This window comes from Zeus faber, assembly GCF_960531495.2.
Source record: "Zeus faber genome assembly, chromosome: 2".
Lineage (NCBI taxonomy): Eukaryota > Metazoa > Chordata > Actinopteri > Zeiformes > Zeidae > Zeus > Zeus faber.
This window is the reverse complement of record NC_137189.1, coordinates 40765380-40784428: the sequence shown is the minus strand read 5'-3', so window position 1 is coordinate 40784428 and position 19049 is coordinate 40765380. Positions and strand designations below refer to the sequence as shown.

General features: G+C 46.6%; 1 protein-coding gene across 1 annotated transcript in view; it reads right to left on the bottom strand.

Annotated features, from left to right (window-relative positions):
• The window catches only part of pard3ba (par-3 family cell polarity regulator beta a), a gene marked incomplete at its 5' end in the record, with an annotated part of 164128 nt that overhangs the window by 24740 nt on the left and 120339 nt on the right, over positions 1-19049 (bottom strand). Inside the window, one exon of the mRNA XM_080023915.1 lies at positions 15041-15170. Within this exon, the coding sequence (XP_079880041.1) occupies positions 15041-15170 (130 nt within the window). The remainder of the gene's footprint in view (positions 1-15040; positions 15171-19049) is intronic.

Here is a 19049-nt window from a genome sequence, read left to right as displayed (position 1 = left end):
CCCCTTCCGAGGTCTCACCTCCCTCTCTGGGCTTGTTTTGTTTCCCACTGTTGCCTTAAATAACATCAAAACCCCCAGCGAGTGTGTGTCATCGAGCCTCTGTGCGTGCGTGCGTGCGTGCGTGCCCGCCGCATACGATGACGATTCCACTCTTGAGCTACTCGATGCCACGGAGAACCAACACAGTGTGGAAGCAGGTGCGAGTGTGTTTGTGTGCACGTGCATTCGGTGCCTGCGTTTAGTCAGGTAAAAACATTTTGCCTTTGACTCTTTGTTCCAACCTGTCTCACGAGTGCACTGCTCGGGAAAAACGTATCCCACCACGCACTGGGAGAACACAAGGCTGGTCATGGTCTCTTTGCGGTGTTGCTCTCCCCTCACACACAGTGGGTCCAACAGGAAGCGCTGGAAGAAGAAAGCCCGGCAAGATGTTGCCACGTTCTCTCCTGAATCCGTAGCGCAAATGAATGAGTGATGGGGGAGACGGATGGAGGAGAAGAGACGAGAAGAACGAGAAGAAGGGAGTGTTTTGGGCCCGGGGGGGGGGCACAGATCGAGGACACGAAAGGAGGACTCCGTGAAAGGAATCGCTCATTGTGACTTTCAAAACCACAGAGGCTGAGAGACAAGAGAGACGGAGAGAGAGAGAGAACCACAGAGGGTGTGAGAGGAAAGAGACTGGAAGGTAAGAGCGAGAGAGAGAGTCCCTTGAAAGAATGGAAAGAAAACGCTGAAAAATACTGACCCGGTTCTCGTCTCCGTCTCTCAGGAGGGCAAGCAAGAGTTCAGTCTGCGTTAGGGCGTATGTGTGTGTGTGTGTGTGTGTGTGTGTGTGTGTGTGAAGAGAGACGACACAGACAGACAGACAGACAGACAGTTTATCAAATGATCGCGAGAGCCTGGCGCCGCCGCCGCCGTCGTTGGACGGCGCGGGTGGTCAAAAAACAGGAGTAGCGGTTACAATTCTGGCGGAATTGAAAAGTCTCGGTGCGGTTTTATCTCCTTGCTCAGCGTTCATCTCTCTCCGATGTGATACCAGTAATGGAAACGCCGCGCCGGGGCTGAGCGACAGCCTCAACAGAAAGCGAAAGGAACCCCAAATAACTGTGGGGTATTTTATTTTTTTTGTCAGCCTTTCATGATGGAGTCCTGAGCCCAGACTGCTGGTTCTAAAGCATAAATAATAAACATTGATTCCACGGACGCAGATTAGACCTGATTTCAACACTGAATCCCACTTTTAATCTGGACTAACTGACGGTCACGGTTTAAAATAGTCTGAGATTTGCCCTTATCTGGGGTTAAAAAAAAAATCTGATTTCCAGAAGGAAGATCAGAGGAAATCTAGGTCTAAATCTCAAATGAAAGCTGACCAGAGGCAGGTTCACCTTTGGGTAAATGGGCGTGGCCTCCAGGTGGAGCAGGTTGATCTGGACCAAGACCAGCACCGAGACCAGACAGAAGGAGCTGACTTGTCTTTCATCACCTTAATCTTGAACTTGTTCATCTGTAGTTAAGTAACCTGAGAAGGGCATTTTTTTTTTTTTTTTTTTAATTTCCGGATTCATTTGAGTGGGATTAATTTAATCCTGGTTCAGATTAAATCCCGTCCCCCAAACCGCCCTTGAACGATAAAATAGTTGTTTGAAATGGAGGTTGTTTGAAATGTTCAGTGTTTATCAAACGGGGAGGGGTCACATTGTCGGCTTTTCAAACCGAGAAGCAGAATTGTCCCAATTATGTCATAACCGCTTGATCGTCGCAATTACTTGGGCTGACCGCGATCATAACTTCCAGTTTCCAGGGGGGATTTCAAACCCACGAATAGAATACAAATTGGGCGCTCTTCCATCGGCTGGGTTGAGGCGACCCGTCTGCCTGGACTTGAATATTCCAAGTTTTCGTCTCATTTAACGGGCCTCCTTCGTGTGGTGTGTTAAAATGCAGGACTTATGACGCCTTTGTGAATTTATATGTCAGTGGCAGAAAATGCTTTGTAAGAACAACCGTCTCCTAAAATTTCCTGATGGTGACCGCCCCAGACGTCATGAGCAGAATGTCGGTATGTCACACCCGTTCCGTTTCGAGCAAACTTTGTAGAGCAACTCCGACGAAGGGGACAGCGCGATGGGGAAGGAAAGGGGCGGAAAGCGGCGGAGAGGAGGGATGTCAGCCTGTCCGTCCGTCCCCAACATCCTCCCCTGTCTTTGCACAGCTCCTTCTGTCCTTCGCACGGGCCGCCCATCATATTCTCTCTCTCCCAACCCCCCTCTCGCTCTCTCTCGGACCACTTCACAGGGTGGGGTAATCTCCACTTAGAGATCACTACACGACCCAAGGAAAAACACTGACTTGCAGCCTTTTAATTATAATTCCCTCACTTTGCCCACCGCTCCCCTGCGTTACTGTAAACCCGCCCTGTTTTTAGACTGTAATTGCAGTCGTTTTCCGCTGCGTGCTACCCTGGCCTGCCAGCGCGTCCCGGGGATGTTCCTGCTGCGCCGTGCCAAACGCAGGGAAAAAAAATCAGCGAGAGGAGGTTCCTGTGTAATTACTTAAGGCCAGAATAGAGCTGGGGGCCCGACCCAGGCGCTCGGCCTCTAATCCACGACCGGCTCTGACCGCCGCACTGAATTTGTGTGTGTATGTGTGTGTGTGTGTGTGTGTGTGTGTCTGTGATGGATGGAGTCACTGTGCCTGTGTTTGAAGAGAGTTGTGTGGGTTTTTGGGGGAGTGAGCTGAAGTCCCAAAAACAGATTTGGTCAGAGCATAGCTGAGGTTTGCTGCCCTTGGAGGACAACCGTCCTTGTGTTTGGCACGTCACCCTAATTAGTAGCTGCGACGAGTGTGTGTTTCATGCGCGTGTGTGTGTGTGGTCTGGTCCGCATTATACTCCATACTTATTCACTATTGTGCTCTTATATGACAGTGCTTTGATAAGATACAACACCTTATTCAATGCTCAGGGAGGGACTGAGGATGTTTCATAGAGAACCGAGGTTCTGCACTGGTCTGGCATCAGGATCTTGATTTGTCCACAGTCATTAAGTCACGACACAAACATAATGTAATTATGTAATTGTTTTCACCAAATGACTAGTGCAGTAAAATCCATTGTGTATCCACGCACCATTGAAAACACACAAAACCACATAGAGACAAACAATAAAAGATAAAAAAAAATCAGTTGAAACAATGGCAAATCATTTCTTGAGCTTCCAAAATACCATTTTATTCAGACAGGCCAAATGATAGCACCAGAGTATAGTGTAATTAGGTATAATCTAGACAGAGAGAGCGAGAGTCCATATGCTGTCATAATTAGTCTTAACACCAGACACACATCAGTACAGCCCCCCTCTGAGACAAACACCCCCAGACCGGCTGCCCCCCCCACCCCACACACACACACACACACACACACACACACACACACACACACACACACACACACACACACGAACGAACGATACTTCCACAACTTCCACTTCCATGTGGCACGGGGCACTGCAAGAAGGTCCTGGGTTCGATTCCCGCCTGGGGCGCGGTTGGCACCGTGCTCCGGCGCCTTATCTCCCAAATAGGAGCCTTTCTGTGTGGAGTTTGCATGTTCTCCCTGTGCTCACATGGGGTTTCCTCCACCTAACGTCAGTTAGGACCCCCACCAAAAACATGCCCACATCATCGTCTGACCAGCGGTGGACACTCATCCCTGGGCGTGTCCACGAATGCTGCCCACTGCTCCTGGCTGCCCCCCCCGGAGGAAGGACAAGCCAGAATTGGGTTAAACGCAGAGGCCTCATTTCACCGGGCACCATCAAAAAGCATGTGCGTGTGTGTGTGCGTGCGTGCATGTGTTGTAGTGTGGTGTGCTGTGTGATGATTAAAGATTGTTCTTGTTCTTGTTCTTCTCTTCCACCTGGGCTGTCACTTCCTGCCATTTCTCATCTTTCTCAGTACGACACTCAGTTCAACTGCTTCTGTTCCCCGCCATGTATCCATCAACCCCCTTCCTCGCCCTGGTCAACCCCTCCATTTCGGAGTCGTCAGGTTGCCCCCGCTGGTATTTGTTCGGATCCATGCCAGTTGCTCTCTCTCTCCTATTTTTAAATCACTCTGCTCATGTTTCTCAGCCGCATCCGTACGCATATGCAGACACATTACTTCTCTCTCTCGCTCTCTCTCCCTCCAGCCTTTAGGGCAGCTGCCCAACAGTCTGAACACAACAGGGCAAGCCAGCTAGCTCCATCACACCTGTACTGCGTATGTGTTCAAGTAAGAGAGCAAGCCAGTTGTGAACTAGCTGCTTTTGGTGACTTTTGCCAGACCCTCACTGTGCGTGCATGCGTGTGTGTGTGTATGTGTGTGTGTGTGTGTGCGTGCGTGCATGTGAGGGACTTCTGGAAAAGACAGAAGAGATTGGGGATAACCCCGCTGACATGGTTGACATAAGAAATTATGCCTAGCTCGGGGAGCTAGTTCTCTCGGACAACTTGACAGCGCCACATGCTTCCATGCCCTTATTTGGCCAACCTATTTAAGCAGCCAGTCCCTCCTGCCCTACCTGCTTTGCTGGTAAAGGCAGGAGGGACTGGCTCCCCTACATCCACCTGTTGGGCTCTGCTCTTCTATCCAATTCAAGCTCATCACTAATATTTCGGCCTTTGTTTTCTGTACAACTCACCGGGAGTGATGAGCAGTAGAGCCCAGATGCCAACTTCAAACAAGGCAAAATAACTAAAGAGCATTTTTAAGTAAATCTAAGAGTCTGTCGTTGTCTGTCAGAAATACCTGTTAAAAGAATGCTCAATAACACAATGACGTGGCTCAAGGTCGTAAAAAGTGGCCCAGGTCTGATTTATTTATTGTATATGTATGTGACACAGATGTCTTTAGAACCATGTGGACAGCGAAAATCAAATTGAACCTGGTTTTCCCAAATTTGACCTGGGCCACTTCAACTCACTTGCACACAAACTTCAAAATGAATGAAAGCAAAAAGGAATTAAAGGGGCTTCTTTTAAGTTGTTTATTCCTACCTATACATCTGCTCCTGTATGAGTGGGTTATTTCAGCAGTGTGGTCAATTCAGAACGGAATCAGTTACTGGCCACACTGATACATATGTGAACAGCAAAACAAACCAAAGAGAAAATGTACTAATCTGGACGATAAATGGGAGTTGAGCACCAAGACCTGTAGTGGAAACATAGCCCAACACACCAACTGTATATGCGTAGGCATTTCTCAAAACTGCTATTTTTAATAGCAAAACATAGCTATATATATAGCTATAACATATACAGGTACTCCTCACTTAACGGCTGAGTTCCGTTCCTACGATCAGGTCGTTGAGTGAATTGGTCGATAAGCAAGGAGCCGTGTTCTTTCACGGTAAGGGGGCGTTGCCATTGTGAATACTGACAGACTGTGGGAAGAAGACTGAGAATGGTGATGAGATGTATACAGTATATACAGTATATAGTGTTTACAGTATATATAGTGTGTATTTTGTATACAGTATATATAGTGTATAAAGAATGATGCACGATGAGCTGCTTGACGCTGAGACGCCGCGCACGCAGACCACACGGCGCGGTATTGTACGCAGCGTACAATACTAACTGGTCAGAGAGCTGGTCGTCAGTCCGAACGGTGGTTAAACACGTAGGTCGTTAAGTGAGGAGTACCTACAGTTATAGTTAATTCATATTTTAATGTGCTTTTCATAACTATAATCCATACATTTCTGACGGCATGAAAAACATGACATCATTTAGCAGACGCTTTATGTCCAAAGTGACATATTCATACAGCGATGGAGGCGGCCATACAATGCTCATCCGGAGCAGTTAGGGATTCAGTGTCTTGCTTTAGGACACTTCAGCATGCTACCAGGCGGAGCTGGGGATCGAACCGGCAATCTTCCAATTACTACTAGACCATTGGCCAAATTTTTACAAATGAATTTACCAGTCCAACGCATTGAAAGTACGACTCTTCCCAAAAACTGCCCCGGAACCTTCTGGATGAGTGTGGGTGCATGTTCAGGAAGGGAGGCTGTGTGTGTGTGTGTGTGTGTGTGTCTGTGTGTGTGTGTGTGTGTGGTTAGTGGATGGTTGGGGTGGGGGCTGTGAGCATCAAACACCCTCACAGATCATCAGCGAAAGTGGATGTGTGTGTGCGTGTGTGCGTGTGTGTGTGGTCCATCCATCACAGAGACAGGCGGGTGTGTGTTTACTTAATGATGTGGGGAGCTTTATTTATGAAGTGACGGTAGACGTGTGGGAGGGAGGTGTGGGATAGACGGACAGAAAGAGAGAGCGAGAGAGAGAGAGAGAAAAAGAGCGAGCGGCAGAGGGATGGCGATAGCCCGAGGATGTGACATTAAAACATCATCAGGGTGATGGATGTCCACGTGCACAACATTAGTGAGGAATACAAAAAAAAATTAAGAGGGAAAACCAAACCAACCCAAACGGATGACTAGTCATATCTGGCGGTGTATCAGGGGGCAGGTGTGTGTGTTTGTGTGTGTGTGTGTGTGTGTGTGTGTGTGTGTGTGGAGAGAGGGAGAGAAATGATGGTCTGCGACTCGTGTGTTCATTAAGATGTCACACAACACATCCGCCCCTCATGTAATGACTGTGAGATGAAGCACATATGTCTGCCTGTGTGCGCACGCAAGTGTGTTTTCACGTGCACGCATAATGTGTATGAGCGAAGGGCATTATTCCTTCCACAGCCAGCTGAGATCCAAGATCCAACATTTCTCGCCCCAGTACCAATTATTTCGATGACGAAAATGACAACCGCAGCCGACGCCGCTCTCATTGAGCGCACGTTTAAAGTGGAAATCTGTACCATTATTTTGATAAAAAATATCCCTCATTTGCCACTTTTTAAGAAATAGCCGCTGAATGTATTCGTGGTATATATGGATGCAAATCTCTAAATGCGGCACCCATTGTTGGCGGGGGGGTCCGCCCTTTCCAATCAGGCCAACGCTCAAGAAGTGAGCGTTGGCCGCGGTGAATTTGTTGCTCGCAGCCGAGCGGGGCGCGGTCAGCAGACCCTTGATATGGGTGGACATTCACCGAAAAGGTCACTTGAGGTGGAAGAAACCAACTCAAGTGACCAAGAAAAACAAACAAATCAACCGACAGGAAGAAGCGACACTTTGTAGGATAACCATCTTAGAGAAAAGACAGTTTCAAATGGAATTCTGGGACTTCTAATCCAATCTAATTCTAATCCAATACTTATCCCCCCAACACCGACAAGCTCATGGATTTCCACATTAAGATTTGATAGTTTTAGGCCAAGTCACATATTTTGTGGTTATAATATCGGTAATAACATGTTTATGATAACTCTCGCATCGAGGACGGGGACCTGGTCTGGCCACACTCGCTAACCCCCCCAAAAAAAGTACAGAGCGGTCGCTGAGCTTCCTGGGGGTTTAATTGGCCAAAGTGACATAACCAGGGAGAGCCCATCATGAGCGCCATGACAGTAAGACAGGGAGCTCAGAGCAGGACGCCGGGAATGGTCATGATAACATGACAACTGACCTATCGGCGGACATGAAACATAGGCGACCGGCTCAAATTAGAGGTGGAGGGAGGGAGTGAGAAACGAGGAAACCTATATATATGGATAGATATACCAGATATCAGCCACAACATTATAGATATAAGCTACAACATTAAAACCACTGACTTGTGAAGTGAATAACACTGCTCATGTCATTCCAATGGAACCTGTCAAGGAGTGGGATGTATAAGGCAGCAAGTAAACAGTCACTTCTTGAAGTTGATGTGTTGGAAGCAGGAACAATGGGCAAGCGTAAGGATCTGAGCGACTTTGACAAGGGGAGTGAAGTCTAGCCTGTCTGGGCCGATCCCACAGAAGAGCTACTGTAGCACAAATTGCTGATAAAGTTAATGCTGCTATGATAGAAAGGTGTCAGAATGCACAGTGCATCACAGCTTGCGGTGTATGGAGCTTCGTAGCCGCAGACCAGTCAGAGTGCCACTGCTAACCCCTGTCCACCGCTGAAAGCTCCTACAATGGACACATGGAGTAATGTTAGAAGGTGGCCTGTTCTGATGAATCATGTTTTCTTCTACATCATGTGGATGGTCGGGGTTAGGGTCCGAACCGATCGAGCATCGGTGGGCTGTGCTGGAACAACAAGCCCGATCCATGGATCTTAATGGATCTGCTGCTAACGTCTTGGTGCCAGATACCACAGGACACCTTTAAAGGTCTTGTGGAGTCCATGCCTCCACGGGTCAGAGCTACACAATATTAGTGGCTATTAGTGTTTTAATGTTGTGGCTGACTGGTGTACACTCACTCTCTCATGCAATTATCTAATCAGCCAATTGTATGGCAGCAGTGCAATGCATAAATCATGCAGATACGGGTCAGCAGCTTCAGTTAATGTCCACATCAACCATCAGAAGGGGGAAAAAATGTGATCGCAGTGTTTTTGATTATTGGTGCCAGATGGGCTGGTTTGAGTATTTCTGTAACTACTGATTTCCTGGGATTTTCACACACAACCAGTCTTTAGAGTTTACTCAGAATGGTGCGAAACACAAAAAACATCCAGTGAGCCGCGGTTCTGTGGACAGAAACTGCCTTGTTGATGAGAGTGGTCAACGGAGAATGGCCAGACTGCTTCGAGCTGACAAAAAAGTCTACGGTAACTCAGATAACACGTCAATTGTTGTACAATTGTGGTGAGCAGAAAAAACATCTCAGAACGCACAAAATGTGGAACCTTGAGGCTGACGGGCTACAACAGCAGAAGACCACGTCGGGTTCAACTTCTGTCAGCCAATAACAGAAAGCTGAGGCTGCAGTGGGCACATGCTCACCAAAACTGGACAGCTGAAGACTGGAAAAACGTAGCCTGGTCTGATGAATCTGATTTCTGCTGAGGTACACAGATGGTAGAGGTCAGAATTTTTAGCACCAACAGCATGAATCCATGGACAGAGTCTACTTTGTGTCAACAGTCCAGGCTGGTGCGGGTGGTGCCATGGTGTGGGGGATTTTTTCTTGGCACTCTTTGGGCCCGTTAATACCAATCAATCATCTTTTGAATGCCACAGCCTATTTGAGTATGGTTGCTGACCATGTGCATCCCTTCACGGCTGAAATGCACCCATCTTCTAATGGCTTCTTCCAGTATGATAATGCCCCGTGTCACAAAGCAAAAGTCGTCTCAAACTGGTTTCATGAAAATGACAATGAACTAGTTCAATGTACTTCAGTGGCAATGTAGCAATCTCCGGTTGTGTGCTGCGTGTGTGAAAGAGTCAACTCCGGACAATATCCGGACCTGAAAGGTTCATGTGTGAAAGCAGCTTATGTATTTATTTACTTATCTATTTATTTTCTATTTATGATTATGATGATAATAAATAACAATTGTAATAATAGTATTAATAATAATATAAATTATAATAACAATGATAATGTATTTGCTCATTATTATATATACACAGTATATGGTTTATTATTATACTATTTATTTTCAATTTCTCAAAAGGAATGGAAATTCAGTTTAGTATTCCAAGAGCATGCCGGTAAAGCAATGTTTATGTTGGCTCATTGTTTCTGTAAACATGTAAATTGAATAGTCTTTCTCTCTTACATCAAACTACAGTTGTTCATTCATACGGTGTGTCAGTTTGGGTCAGTGTGCTCCTCTATACTAGGGGTCGGCAACCTGCAGCTCTTTAGCCCCTCCCCTGTGGCTCCCTGTGGCTTTGACAAAAAAATGTATCTGGAAATCGGAAAACGGTAATTTTTCAGCATTCTTTTCCATTTATCATTGCTCTAGGCCTAAAGTGATTCTTACATTCTCCAATTGTAAAAATGTGTAGCATATACACTGTATAAAACAATGTTTTAACATTTCCGTCGAGTAAAATATGCATCAGGAGGTTTAGGTCTTCCGAGTTCCAGCTGTGATGGAACGCAGCTGCTTCGTGGACATGCCACAGGAATGTGAGTGGGCGGGGTCCTCGCGTGTCAAGGAACCAATCAAAATCAAGTATTCGGCCCCTTACTAGCGCACATGCAGACATTCCAGCCAGTGGGAGAGCACACAGCTGGGAGTGGATACTGGGTAGCAGCAGCAAGCGCTCTCCACGAACGCAGTAAGTGGACTGCAGCTCTGACCGAACAGCCACATTATTTATCCTCTTATTTCGAACAATTTCGCCGTCACTTCAGTAGCTATGCATTCCAAATCCCCAAAAAAGAAAAGACCCGGAGGAAAACAAAGAATTTAAAAGTGCGTGGACCGATTTTGTTTGCTTCCAACGCCAACGCTGCTGGCTTGCCGCTACGCTTGATCTGTGGTGAGAAATGAGCAAACAAAAAAAGGTAATATTGAAAGTCACTTCCAGAACATATGCACTGCATTAGCTGAATAGAATGCGGCTGGGGACGACAGAAAGAGAGCGATTACGGAACTGCTGCGGAAAGCGGAGCGAAATAACGCACTTTTGAGAATTTTTGCGAACATAAATAAAGACATTTCCAACATAAATTGCTGCAGCAAAGGCACATATTGGTGCATAGCCTTTCAATAGAATGCCGGAAATTAACTGTTTCGCGCTCAAAATGTAATGGGTGAGGACGCCCAGACCGCCCGCTTAGTGTGGTCCCCCCCCCTGTGTTCAAACAAAACCTAAGCCACTGCTCCCGTCAGCAGGAGCTTCCAGCCAAATCAGCTGAGACGTCTCTTCAGTGTCCTGCCTCTCATTTGCACTTGACTGCATTAAAAAAGACAAAAAAAAACAAAACATATTAATGAATGCTCATTCAGAGTAATGCTGATAGGCTAATTGAGACGTAATAGGCTGTGTTACCTTTATAATAAGGCTACAGGCTGTTTTGTGGCTCCAGACAGATTCTCTCCCCCCCCCCCCCCAAAAATTGCTCTTTTGATAGTAAAGGTTGCCGACCCATGCCACACACACACACACACCTACACATATACACACATGCAATTTGTGTCCGTGCGTGTTTGTCCTTGTGTGTGCCTATAATATAGGGACCGTGACGGACACACAAACACACACACGGCACCACATTCGGCTTGTGTGTGTGTGTGTGTGTGTGTGTGTGTGTGTGTGTGTGTGTGGAGCTGCCGCGCCGTTAAAACCTTTTTAAACCGTTCAAGGCTGCAGATAACAGCGGCACTGAAAAGAGCAGCAGATCAGTGCGGGCACTTAAAAGCACACTCACACGAAACACAAAATAGATGCCATATCGGAGGGAAACTGTGTTTTCTTCTGGATTTATGGTCTCAGTTTATGTTGGATTTGTTGGTCATGTTGGATTCCTCTTATTCTATTATCATCATAAATATTTTTTTTCATTTAAAGAAACTAATAAAATAAATAACTAAATGAATTAATCATAATATAAAAAAAAACATGTTTCGGGAAAAAAATTCTCTAATTTTCCAAGCCCATATTGCGCATGATATTTCGTGTCTGACATTTTAGTGGTATTCGTGCCTTAAGCGGTGTTTCCATGCACTGCACTGTGTACTCTGTTTATACATCAGAAACACAAAAGGAATCTGGAAAACAGTAGAAAACAAACTGTGTGTGCATTCGTGCTTTATACGTTTTTGTTTTTCTGCTCTTGTGTTGGCGACGCTATTTAATTCCTGCTTGCAGCTTTGTTGAGTTGTGGGCTTTGTGTGTGATAGTTTTTTTTCTATTTTACCTTGGTAAATCCCCTTGTGCATTTCTGTGTGTAAGTGTGGTTAGATGACCATAACCACACTCAGTACACACACCTAATTCAGATATACAGTGTGTGTGTGTGCGCGTGTGTGTGTGTGTGTGTGTGTGTGCGCACTGCAGTGTTGACCTGGTCAAAAACCTAATGGCCATTATATTTCCTATCCCACAATGCAACAGGTTATGCCGGGACTACACCAAAACAATCACTGAATCACACATAACGTTATTTTCAAATACGTACCTCTGCTTTTCAGATAGTGTGCCTTGAAATTTAGAGTTGTGTTTTGGGTTTTTTTCGAGCGAGGCTGCAACATTTTGGCATCCACCACAAATTTGTTCATGATGATGCTATTTTAGGCGCCTACATCACAGTCCGGTGTAGTCCAAATATTAGACCTGCCCGAATGAAGAAGCCTGGACCAAAATGAATGTGAAGACTAATGTGACGATGACTGCGGCTGAATTATAAAACGCTGTGAAAATTAACACCATCATGCCATTTATGTACAGTATGTGCACCTGCTTGTTTGTATGTACCAGCACGTGTGTGTCTCGTCTCATATCAAACGTTTCACGTTGAGCGCCGTCTGACACTGCGCCCATCTCTTCTCTTTGACATTTCGGTGCTTGATTATCTTGTTGGGTGTTTATTATGCTTTTTCTGGGAAGCCTTCATCTGTCATTGTTTCTATTTTGTCTGCTTCTATGTGTAACTGTGATATGTGTGTGTGCGTGTGTGCGTGTGTGTGTGTGTGTGTGTATACGTATGTGTCTGAGTACATATGTGTGTGTGTGTGTGTGTGTGTGTGTGTGTGTGTGTGCGCGCGTGCGCGCATGTTCAGAGGGTGTTTCATTATCTACCTCCTCGGGGGGAGGAAGCTACCGCTGGGTTTTGCCGTCAAAGTACTTTCCTTCAATCTTTTATTTTTTTTTCCCCCCTCCAAGTAATGATCAGATCGGCGCTTTCTCCCGCTGCTTCCTGATTGTCTCTCAGGTTTTGGTGCAGAGCCGCCCAACGCCGAACCAAGGAAGAGGAATGTGCAAATGGACGCATTGGTTGAATTCAAAAGTGGGTTCCAATTTTTTTTTAATGGAAATCTACTGTTGCACCGGGATTTCCCCCGCAGACTGTTTAAGAAAACAAAATGGACACCGTCTATAATGTCACTTGAGGCTTTCTGAAGAGACCATTTTAAGCCTCGAGTTTGGGTTTGGCGCTCGCCGCCATCTTGGAAGGATGGAGCCAGAGCTTTATAGATTTGGGCAGCGGGGCAGAGTCTTAGTGTGGATATAAACAGGGGACATGTCAATGGCATGTCCCTTGACTTAATACCGTAAGTCAAGGGACATGCCAGTGATATCTTCTTGAGGGAACAATAACTCTCAAAAAAACCCAACCCAGACACCCATTAGAAGATGTAAACTTGAAAATAATTGATTGATTTATTGTATTTCTAGTGATTAGTTTCTTATTTTTCCATTGACTTACATGCAGTCTGAGGTTTTCTTTGTTTTTATTTTTTTATTTCTCAGTCTGAGTTTTCTTTATTTAATTTTAAATTTTTTGAATTTCTCAGTCTGAGGTTTTCTGAAGCAGCATCTAGCGGCCTTTAGCTGAACTGCAGTTTAAAGCACTTTCATCTTCAACACCCGGCCACAACGGCTGCTGCTTGGTTTCCGCACTCAATCAACAGTACAGGAGGCTGGATGAACAGGCGGACACGCATTAGCAGGCGTACTCGATTCCAGCTCTTCTTTTTTTTCCGCTCTGCTGCATATTTGGTCGTTAATAAAAGGCAAGCGAGCAAAAAGAGACGCACGCAAGCCCAAAAAAATGCTCACAAGGAGCGCCCTCGCAGGCCGACGGAAGCAGATTCCATGATTTCCAATTCAGATTCCTGTATTAATCTGGGATTTTCTGCATCCTTGTGGCAGCTATTAAAAATCCCCTTGCCAGAAAGGCAGATAAATTACTATTGATTTCCATAGCTGAGCATGCGGCAATGAGTTTGGAAGCACCCTGGTGGGGGAGTGATTTAAATGAAATGATTCCTCTGCACAATCAATACAAGTTCAGGGACATTTAACAGTTCGGGTTGGTTGGGAACTACTACGACTGTCAACCGGCAGCGGTCCTTTGCGGGTTGCGTGGTTAGATTTATGCTCCTGGAATGTGTGTGCGTAGGTGTGGGTGGGTGTCTACAGTGCACAAGCGAGAGGCGGAGGCATTATGGGAGACGGGGAAAGGGGGGAATTCAAAGAGAGACCGAGAAAGGAAAGAGACAGAGGGGGGCAGAGCATGACGACAAAAAAAACAATGGAATGCAATCAAAGAGAGAGAGAGAGAGAGAGAGAGAGAGAGAAAGGAGGAGAGGGAGGTACAGGTGTGGCAGAAAAGCCCAGGAAGGAGTGGGTGAAAATGCCAGCGCTCTAATGGGTCTCCCCGTAAACACAACGAGGGAGGAGAAGGCGACACAGTCACTGTGACATGCTGCACCTTCAAATGTTAACAAGAGCTGAGAATACCCGCCGTGCACGGATTCCCAGGACCAGACGCACATGTGACCCACTCAGCCACGGACTGCTGTGCTGTCAGCCAGCAGGACTCACGCGCACCTCTCTATGTTTTAGTAATTCAGCCGACACCATGCTGTAGAATATTTCATCATACCCCTTGCCGCTGGCGCTATCATTGCATATAATTATTACGCATTATTTACTACATACTATGTACTATGCTTCTGTACTGCCTGGATTTCCGCCCGGGAACTAGTAACTAGCTCCGAAAGTAAGAGTGGTCGTCAGGCAACTGGAAGTGGTTGGTGGTTCGATCCTCGGGCTTCCTTCGGCATAATTTGCCGAAGGAAGCCGAATTTGCCGATAATTGTCCTTGCGGAAGACACCCAACCCCTTAGAGATCCTGACGAGGCTGGTTATCTCCTTGCATGGCTGATGCTGCCGTCGGTGTGTGAACGGGTCAATGTGAGGTATGTAATTATGTAAAGTGCTATATGAACACAGTCGATTTCAAAAGGGTTATCTCATCTTACCATTTCCCCCAGAGCATCTTAAATGAGCAGAGTGGGTGTCAAAGGGCCACTACCCCCTACAGGGAACTCCAACCCAGCAGGAGGCGATGTTACAAATCATTGTATGGCCTCTTCCATGTTGGCATGACGCCGTGTGCGACCAGGAAGTCACTCGTGGTGGTTACTCTTGCAGTCGTTCATTGGGCGATAACACACACACACACTAACCCGGTTGGGGTCGTAGTCGAGGACTCTCCGTCGGGCGGTGTCTAGCTCATCGTACGCCGGCGCTGCGCGGGCCTGCTGGTACTCCCTGCGTTGCTGCTGCTGCTGCTGCTGCTGCTGCTGCTGCTGGTCACTGGGGGGGGAGAGAGAGGAGAGAGAGAGAGGTGTACAGTATAAATGATGTTGGACTGTTGGGGTTTTCCCCCTGGTCTAGAAGCACTCGCATCCATCAGCACTGGCCCCGTCTCTGATGCCGAACAAACAAACGAGTGCGACCATATCAAACCAAAACAAAAAGGAGTACCTTGGATGATGTACAACTTCAGGCTATTTAGAACAGTAGTTTGTGCACTCTACGCCTGTGTTAAACCTTCTCGCTGGTGGACACACGCCGATGGACCCAGGGTGGTAGAACCACGCAGAGGTGAATATCCACACATAAGGCGCTAAAACTGAGAACACTCTAAAGCTGCACTAGGTCAGTATAAGGAAAACAAACACATGAGCGCCTCCCTAATGCGCCCGCTCAGTTGAACCTCAGTTTTGCCATCGGGCTCGGATAGGTTCATGCCGGCAGTTGTGACCCCGAGCGAGTGACCGAGCTGCGGGACCGTCGGTGTGAGATAATGTCATGCACTTGAGTCATTCAGCGACGGGATGGATTTTTAATCGATTTGAAAAAAACAAAAACTAAATCGCCACTGGTGTAGCTTTGAAGTAAAGAATGAATGGGACAACAGGCAGTTCATTCAACACCTTTAAAGAGATTGGCACAGTATGGGGACCAAACCAAACACAAAAGCACCATCCTGCTCACACGACCTTAATCCGCGCGCACGCGCGCGCGGACGCACGCACACGCACACACACGAGTGTGATATCTTTTGGAAGGCATTAAGTAAGACATTGGGCAGGGCGTTTAACCGGCATCTCCTGGCAACGCAACGCCTGTTGACATTGACATGGAGGCAGCTTTGCCGCTCCACGCGCTGTGGGGAGAGAACAATAAAATATGCACAAAAAACAAACAAACCGCGCACAGACACACGCACAAAGGAAGACCTTTGCCCATCACGTAAACACCCACACAGCCCTTAAATTAAACAGCCATTCTGCCTTACATACTAATGGTCTGACCTCAAGGCAGGTATTGACCAAGAGGGAGCGAGAAAGAGAGGGAGAATGTGTGTGAGAGAGAGAGAGAGAAAGAAGAGCGAGAGAGGTAGGGAGAAAGAGAAATGAGATGGAGAGGTTCATTAGTGAGGTACATGGCTTACGTGTTTAAGTCTCTCCTGTGACCCTCCCTTTAATTAGAAAACCTGACCAACTCTCACTGTGTGTTGTGTGGGTCTCTGCGCGCGTGTGTGTGTGTGTGTGTGTGTGGGGGGGGGGGGGTTATAAAACGCACTCTTAGGCGAACAGAGAAGCCGCAAAAAATACATAAAATCTGGCGGTGGAGTGTGTATAAATGTGTTTGCGTAGGCTCATGTGTACAGCTTACGCTCACAGCTAAATCTGTGTTTTGTTGAGAGTGTGTGTGTGTGTGTGTGTGTGTGTATGTGTGTGCGTGCACGCGGATTTAATTCAGCCATCTTGAAGCCGCTCAGTGGGGAGAGGAGGCTGAGTCATACGGGTCCTGTGCCAGGATGTTGATATGCAAAGTACCTAAAGACCGAAACAAACAAATGAAACACGCTGCACTGCGGAGACCCTCAGACTCCCGCCGTGAGGGCCCGACTTCGCCAAAATTCACAAACTGGATGAAAGGCCGTGGTCGATGCAGTCTTCTTGTAATGATTCTTGAAATAATGGCTCATTAAGGCCCGGGCGTTGCACTAATTGCCGCTTTTATTGTCATTAGGCCAGCTCCGAGACGAGCCTAATCATCGGTAATCTCTCCTTTCTTCCCTCAAACTTATGTACAGTTGTTTAAGAAATCAACTTGTTCTATTAAGTTGCTTATTACTTGTTTATAATAAAATCACTGGCTTCTCCTCCTCATGGCCACCCTTACACACACACTAAACACATACAAGATACAGATTCAAAAAAAAAAACAAAAAAAAAAACACATCACAGATCATTGGCGAGCAAACACACAGAGCCGCCATGATTTTTTCCATCTTTATTAATTTTTATTTTTTTTTTTCCACCTCCTCTTTACCCGTTCTCTGCAAAGCACATTAGCCAATCCCTGGGCCCGTAATTAGGGCTGCCATTTTGATTGAGCACGCGTGTCGTTCTCCAAATGAAACAACACTGTAATTATCTCATTAGGCCGGAGCCTCCATCACTGACAATGCCAAATATTATCATATTAATGCACAGCGGCAGGCGCCGGCTCTGCGCCGCAGAAGAGCGGGCGGGCGAGCTCCCAGGCTGTTAAGTGGGAGCTGTGACTCACGGGGGGGGGGGACTCGACGAGCTGCCTTGCCAAAGAGTCAAGGAGGAACCATTAGGGTGCACGGTGAGATAAGAACAGGCAGTGACAGAGAGGGAGAGAAAGAGAGAGAGAGAGAGAGACAGAGAGAGAGAGAGAGAGAGAGAGAGAGAGAGAGAGAGAGAGAGAGAGAGAGAGAGAGAGAGAGAGAGAGAGAGGTTGGTCTATGCCAAGGCCCCTTTTATACCTGGCATTAAAATTCCATCTGTGTCTGGATATCTTATCTTGATAAGAATATGCAAATGTTAATGCAAGGTGTTAATGCACGCAGAACGCACTGCAGTGGGAATGCTATGGGATTGGATCTCAGCCAGGTGGAAATTTGTGGCAATCCTTGGCCACGCTCGTGGGGAAAAAAGCGGGGCCACCGAGAATTATTGCCTCAAATTTCCCCGAAGATGACCCTTTCTGCGCTGAAGGGAAGACAAGTCTAAGGCCTCGGGGAAGCGTCCCGTCCTGCCTAATTTGCATCCTGAGATCCGGGCAAAATGGAATGGAGATAACGCCGACGCTTTAAAACACCAGGTGTGAATGCAAAGGCCCGCGATGCCCCCATCTGGCTCCAGGTCACAGGCTGCGTGATCTGCCGCCGTGGACGATTTCTCGTCAGCCGCCCTGAAGAACACGTCGGGCGTATGCGTGCGGCTGGATGCCTAGGCGCGTTCACCAGAGGCGAGACCTCAGGCCTCTCAGTTGTCGGCCACTGTCTGCCGTCTGTCCACTTTTCCGTCCGCCCGTCCGCCGAAAAACTGATGCAAAAAGCAAGACTCAAACGGTATGTACTTGAGAACGTCCAAAGCCGTTAAGCTCGTCATTTATCTCGCCGATGTGTGCGTTCCCTTAATTGACTGTCAGAACCGTCTCTCCCCTTTTAGAGCCTCTGACGATGGAAGTTCCTCGTCCATTGGCCAACGCTCATCCCCATCCTTTAGGTTATGCACTTAGAAATGGAAAACCTGACTTTGGACTGGAAGCCGGACAAGGTGCTGGGCAGGTTTTCATGCCAACAGCCACAGACTTCCGCAATGCAGAGTGTAGGTTGCAAAAGGGCCAAAGAGATTCGCTCTCATTTTCACGGAAAGAATTAGAGCGACCAAGAGAGGGAGGGGGCGAGGGAGCCGGGGGTGGAGAGAAAAGGTGGTGATGGAGAGAATGAGACTGCCAAGATGCAGAAAAGGACAGAGCAGGAGAGACTGGAGTCATTTACTGCACAGCAGAAATGAGATGAGTGGGAGAATCAGAATGAATGTCTTTTCATTCTGATGATTATCATTGTAGTTGTTATTACCATTCATTATTGGGCTATTGTGTAATATTATTATTATTATTATTATTATTATTATTATATTATTAATAATTATTTCATTATTGTGGTATTGTGTAATATTATTATTATAACTTATTTATTAATTCATTATTGTGCTATTGTGTAATATAATTATTATTATGCACTATTGTGCATAATCTCCAAAATGTTGCAAAGACATTTCACTGCATATATGTATGAAAGTATGTATATGTACAGTATGTGACAAATAAACCTCTTGAATCTTGTCTAAATGTCTTTACCTC